The following is a 6198-nucleotide window of genomic DNA, read 5'->3' on the forward strand; positions in this document are numbered from 1 at the left end:
TAAATGATTAAAATATGTTTTGGTTTCACCTGAGAATCATCTCCCCTTTCTCCAAAACAGAAAGCTTGTGCTCAATGAACTGCAGGTTTAATGACACAAGATTAGCTCACAGCTCTCATCTAAATCACTGAATAGGATCAGCACGCTTTCCTGTCCATCTGGAAACTCTAATACGAAGGCTTTAGGTTAAACATCTGTGAAATACGAACAAAAAGGAGTTGTATTCATTTTAGCTACAGCGGACAGCGGAGTCATTCTCTTTGGGAGGTCTGCTAATTATACATCCTCTTATATCGGAAAAAAAGAAAAAAAAAAAACACACTGTAACTGTACATTTCTGCAGCACCTCAGAACCATCTTTTAAAACGCTCCCGTCTTGTTAAAGGTCCTGAATTCAACCTAAGGAAACCATAGGTTGATGGCAAAAGAACAAAAGAAGCGCAGTCCAAAAATAATCGAATCCAAAACAGAGTGCGGAATTTAACTTTGAGCCTCTTGAGCTGCTCTTGGATTGTCTCACTTGGCTGATTGTGGTCTCATCCCTTGTTTTCTGCAAGGCTTTTTTTTTTTTTAACCAAAGAAAAAACGCTATTTAGAGAAGGAAAATCTGGCAGTTTGCTCACTCTGTACTTCTCAGCAGGGACTCAGCATGCACAGCCAGCCAGCCAGACCAGTCACCACAGAATACAGCAAATAAGCACAGACTCGGAAATATATACAGTATGTTGTACTTGGGTTCAAAATATCTCAAGTTCAACCTTTGAGGCCCCACACCCATAACATCCAACTGACTGTTACCTCCCTTTTGGTGTGGACTTGATAATTTGGAAAAAAATTCTACATGCATGAAACCACCTACGTAACAAACTGAAGTAGGTTTAAAAAAAAAAAAAAATTAATAAAGGCCAATATGGCCTAATTAAATAATTGAGTCTCACTGCCATTAAATCTAACTCTGATCACTAACTTTGGATGGAGAACTATATTTATTGATGAATAATAACAGCACACTCCATATCAATGGATAAAAATGTCCCAGCTTATTCCAAGGTAAGCAGAATTCTGTTCCCTTGAAAGGAATGGAATATTCCTTATTGGTGTCCAGGTCCTCGTCCTCCTCCTTCTCCACTACTGGATCCTGGCCCTCCACCAGGCCTGGATCCTCTGGTGCCCGAAGAGCGCATATCATGCCACAGCTTCACAAGGGGCTCCCTCTTTCTCCAGATTAGTTTGTGACCATATGCCACATACCATCTACAGGGCACAATAAACAGAGATGGTTAAAATGAAGAGACTGAATAGAGCAGCTCTTTCAAACCACATTTAAAGCAGACACAAGTCCTTTTCAAGGATTTAAGATGACATGACATACAAAGAAGTACAGCAATGAGTGTAAAAATGCCCAACAAAACCTTGAGTCACAAAAAGTGTACACAAAGAGCAAACGATGACCTTTACAGCAGTTTGGCCTTTGGAATAGCGAATTCCTCTACTGGTCTGATGCAACTATTTTTAGTCTGTTTGAGTTGAAGGTTCATTGTTGACCTTCTCGATAGTAGTTCAAATAAATCATCTTGGGCTTAAAGGGATAGTTCGCCTCTTTTAACATGAAGCTGTATGACATCACATATTAGCAATATCATTTATTAATTTTGACTTACCCCCCGCTGCGTCCTGTGAGCCGAATTCCAACCTCGTTTTGACGTTGACGAAGGTAGTCCAGCTAGTTGGCTGGGGTTGCAAAAATAAAGCGTTTTGCTTTTCAAAACAATATGCATTCAAAAGAGTAATACATCTGCATCACAAAATCGTTCATCCAGGAAAAGTCAGACCTCACAAATCGCTTGGCGCTATTTTCTCTCTAACTTCATATCATTGCATGCAGCCACCTGCCGATAGCTGCACCTGTTACGGTGTTTACTGCTCGGTCTGAACTTCGGTCTGCACAGCGCGCAGTGATACAAAGGTAGAGAGAAAATAGCGCCAAGGGATTGTGAGGTTTGAATTTTTCTGGATGAACGATTTTGTGATGCAAATGTATTACTCTTTTGAACGCATATTGTTTTGAGAAGCAAAACGCTTTATTTTTGTGGCCCCAGCCAACTAGCCGGACTACCTTCGTCAACGCCAAAACGAGGCCGGAACTGGGCTCACAGGACGCAGCGGGGGGCAAGTCAATGTTCATAAATGATATTGCTAATATGGGATGTCATACAGCTTCATGTCAAAAGAGGCGAACTATCCCTTTAAGTCACACAGATTTAAGTTTTCACATGACCAAAGGTAAATGCTAAGATCATGTGGAAAAAACAAACAAAAAAAAAAACAGGGATTACATATTGTAGCTGTAGAACACTGAGCAGTCAATGTGCTTAGAAAGTAAGTAAGCTGGGGACTCACATTCCAAAGAGGGCTCCGCCGAGGTGAGCAGCATGGTCGAACAGCCGCCATCCCAAAATGAGCCCCGCCGTATCTATCGCCACAAGTGCTTTCAGAGCCTAAAGACAAACCAGCAACAGAAACCCAAAGTCACGCTGAAGAGCACCAAGAGCAACCGTCTCGCTACCCTGCATACAGACATGCACACTGACACATTCACTCATTCTAACACGTGCCCGTTTTGTTCGTGCACAGATTTACATCTTTTGCCTGCGGCGAAAAACACAGCACGGGGGTGCCGACATGTTATCATCTGTATAACTGAGCCAACAGTGTCTTCAGATTACGCTTCAGCGCTACCTAATTAACAAACACAGATATGCATACAAACCGTGCGTCACTTACACTTCCCGCTGTAAAAGACACCATGGGAAGCAGAATTATGCCCAGTTTGGCCTCTGGTACCTTTGCGCAGACTGCGGCGAGTACCGCCATGACGGCACCTGACTGTGGATAAAACCAATTCACAGGTCTCAATCTGTACTGAAATAATGGAACCATGTTTGAAGAGTTAGAAAATATCTTACTGCTCCTAGTGACGGATAGAGTCGCCCAGTGGCTGTTTTACACATGTAACTGACCATAGTGGAAATCACACCTGAAAAAAAACACATACAATGAAGAAGGAGAGTTTAATAATAAAAAAAGAGATAAGTTAACCACCTCTTGTTTCCCATTAACATTTCCTCAATCAAAACAACCAATCATGTGTATAAACTAAGACCTCAGACTATTACAATGCCTCCATAGTAACTAAACGGAAATAAAGTGAAATTTCAGTCCCTCTGGAAGCATAGAAGCATCTGCACTGGGATGCTGAACGTAGCTGAGGTGACGGGATTAAAATCCCCTGGAGATGAATGGACTTTAGACAGCTGAAGTTAAAGGGAGCTCACTGACGGCTGAGAACAAGAGGAGATTAAATTCTGGGCTGAAGGGTTTAAACATTTCACTGTAAACAGTTATGCATTACTGAGAGCTGTCACAAAGAAATCATCAAGAAAAAAAAGGTCTTCAAAATAGATTTGGATTACATGGGCTCAGTTCCAAAATACAGACGTTTCTATTCAGAATTGATAGTATTGACTTCAGCTCCTGTTCTGCATTTAACTCACCAGCAGAGAGGTAGACTGCTAGAAACTGCTCTCTCCCTAAGAGAGAGACAATTCCAGAGGAGAATGTCCATAGGACATACATGTTGGCCATCATGTGGATGATGGAGTAGTGACTGAAGGAGGACAGGACCATGGGAAGGCACCGTGTTTCTGGGGGGGGGACAAAACAACGGAAACTTTTGCACAGAGGAAACACAAAGAGCATTTGATCATGGCCAGGTGATCGAGCTACAAAACGTCCAACTGTAGGAAAGTGTCCCGCTTCGCCTTGTGTTCCCGCTCTCTAAGAATGATCTCATTTCCCCTAAATAAACTTAGAAATAAGGCATACTCACTGGAGGCTGGGTTGGATGTGAAGTATTTTATCATGCTTCTCTGCATTGACGGGATCCGCCAGCAACACAGCACTGCAATATTTATTGCAATAATTCCTGGAAAACATGAATGAAAACAATGATGTTACTATTAGTCGGATTTGAAGCAACATCCAATGAGACTGCAAAATAAGCTACCAGTGACAGTCTTCTGTCCTTCTGTGAGGCTGCTCCAGAAGTCGTCCACCACTGACATCAGGAGGACAACCTGTCGCTGGAAGTTGGACAGCTGGTTCCACCAGTCATGCCAGTATGCCATGTCCTGGGAGCCCTGGTGGCAGAGTGCGGTTGGGTGAGCAGTCGGAAGCAGCTTGCCAGTTAAAACTGGCAGCACAGGTCGACAGCGTTGGCAGACACAAACCACGACAACTGTGTTGAATTCTCACCATCATTAGTTTCTCTAACTCCTCTCCATCTTTTGCAGTCTGAACTCTCGCCTTTAGGGTCTCGTACTGAAGAATGGCCGCCGCACCGAAGGAGCAGCCTGTAAACTGGCATGGAATCAGACGACAGCCAACAGCACCCTTCTATCCTTAATCTCGTTTTAGCAAGCATCTAGACCGGTCAACCTCTACTTGTCTCCAAACTTGTATCTCGCTTCATCAACTCAGCTCTGACTCCTCGGGGCACCATAATCTGGTGTCTATTCTGCATCTATTCTTACTGTACTTTCAATAATGAATTAAATCTTTTTTTTTTTTTTTTTTTAAATTGTTGAAGAAAGAAACCCAAGGAACCTACCCCTACTGTGAACATCAGCGGTCTGAAAAGTGCCGGCCTTCGGACTTTGGGAGGAGGTTGGGGCACTGGTGTGCCAGTGTCGGGGGGTGAGGCTTTTGTTTCTTGGCTGACATTTTCTTTCTTGGTTTCTGTCCGTTTGGCTTCCCGACGAAAACCGCACCTCTGCTGGTTGTAGTGGTTGAGTCTGTCAAAAGATTCAGTTTTACTCATTAGACGCACGGACACCTGCACAACTGAGGGACAAGCTGCGCCGAAGCTCTGCTCTGTACATTGAGAAGGTGAAAGGAGTATGTTCAAAGTCTAAGTAAAGTGCAATGTCTTTAAATAATTCACTGTACATTAGTTTAGTATAACGGAGACAAAGCTTCACAGCCACAGCAGTTGGCAACAATGAGTCATTTTTATTTTGGGAACAAAAGTTTAGTCAGTCCAGTTGTGTTTTTTTCTGACTAAATAATCAGTTAATGACATTACAGAAAATTGCATGACACTACAGCTATGACCAAGCTCCTTTTGTTTTCTTTTGTAAAACTCACACATGAAATATATCAAATAGTGACTGAGTGGCACCACTGACACTGGTTAGCTCTGATGGTTGACACCACGCAATGCTGGCTGCATGTTCAGTGTGCAACACATTCAGCAGAGCTCACCATATGCAGTGTCCATCAGCTAGTTTCAACAAAAATACACTAAAACAATGGACAAATAACACCGACTGCACAGGTTCTGCAGGTCATTTTCGTTAATCGGACCAAACAAGGGTAACTTTAGCTTCGTTTACAATGACAGTCGGAACGGTTAGATAACCTCACACTGCTGGACGGCAGGCAAAGGCGCACACACACACTTCCTGTCAGCGCGTTTCTGATTTAAACAACCACTGCTACCAACACGTCGCTTTATTTGCTCACCTTGAGCTTCGAGAGAGGGTGTTTTGGGATCTAACGAACTCTGTTTTGGCCCATTTCATAACACATCCTCTCCACGCCATGATTGTTGTGACCTCCTGCGCGAGAGAGGCCCCTCCCACTGAAGCCAATGCTGCGTTCACAGGCGCTTCTAAAAGCTCCGATTTATCAATGAAGCACCTCACAAGGCTTTACCATTGTTTGTGCTAAATTTCCACAATTATTAACCCCTAATACACAGTTTAAAGAAAAAGCATTCGCATACTCTACTGTGCTGTATTTTATATTGTTATGCCCTGTTTGCCATCCGGTGTGTTTGTAGCATACAGTGTAGTTGTATAGCTATCTTTATCCCTTAATTTTTTTCTATTGTAAGTGCTATTTTATATTCTAATTTGACTTCATTTCAGATGGTTTATTTTCAGTCCACTTGGTACATTTATTTGACATACTGTGGTTATATGGATTAAGATGTTTTAAAAAAACAACTCGTGCTTCTTTCAGTAATTCACAGACATAAATGATAAAAGTAAGGATAGCTGTATTCCAACTGGCATTTAGTTATTATTTATGTTGATTTATTGATACACAGGAGCACAAAAAGTATTTTTCTTTGTA

The 6198-nt window shown here is 42.3% G+C and overlaps 1 protein-coding gene across 1 annotated transcript; it reads right to left on the reverse strand.

The window, feature by feature from the left end:
• Window positions 1-714: 714 nt before the first annotated feature.
• Window positions 715-5691, reverse strand: parla (presenilin associated, rhomboid-like a). The gene is made up of 10 exons (XM_075483438.1): window positions 5584-5691; window positions 4670-4853; window positions 4315-4419; window positions 4067-4199; window positions 3890-3985; window positions 3555-3704; window positions 2967-3037; window positions 2785-2886; window positions 2401-2498; window positions 715-1254 (listed from the first exon to the last, which is right to left on the reverse strand). The coding sequence occupies exons 1-10, from the start codon at window positions 5661-5663 to the stop codon at window positions 1092-1094; spliced, it is 1182 nt and encodes a 393-aa protein (XP_075339553.1). The 5' UTR covers window positions 5664-5691; the 3' UTR covers window positions 715-1091.
• Between the last annotated feature and the right edge of the window lie 507 nt (window positions 5692-6198).

This window comes from Odontesthes bonariensis, chromosome 14 (assembly GCF_027942865.1).
Source record: "Odontesthes bonariensis isolate fOdoBon6 chromosome 14, fOdoBon6.hap1, whole genome shotgun sequence".
NCBI classification, from domain to species: Eukaryota; Metazoa; Chordata; class Actinopteri; order Atheriniformes; family Atherinopsidae; genus Odontesthes; species Odontesthes bonariensis.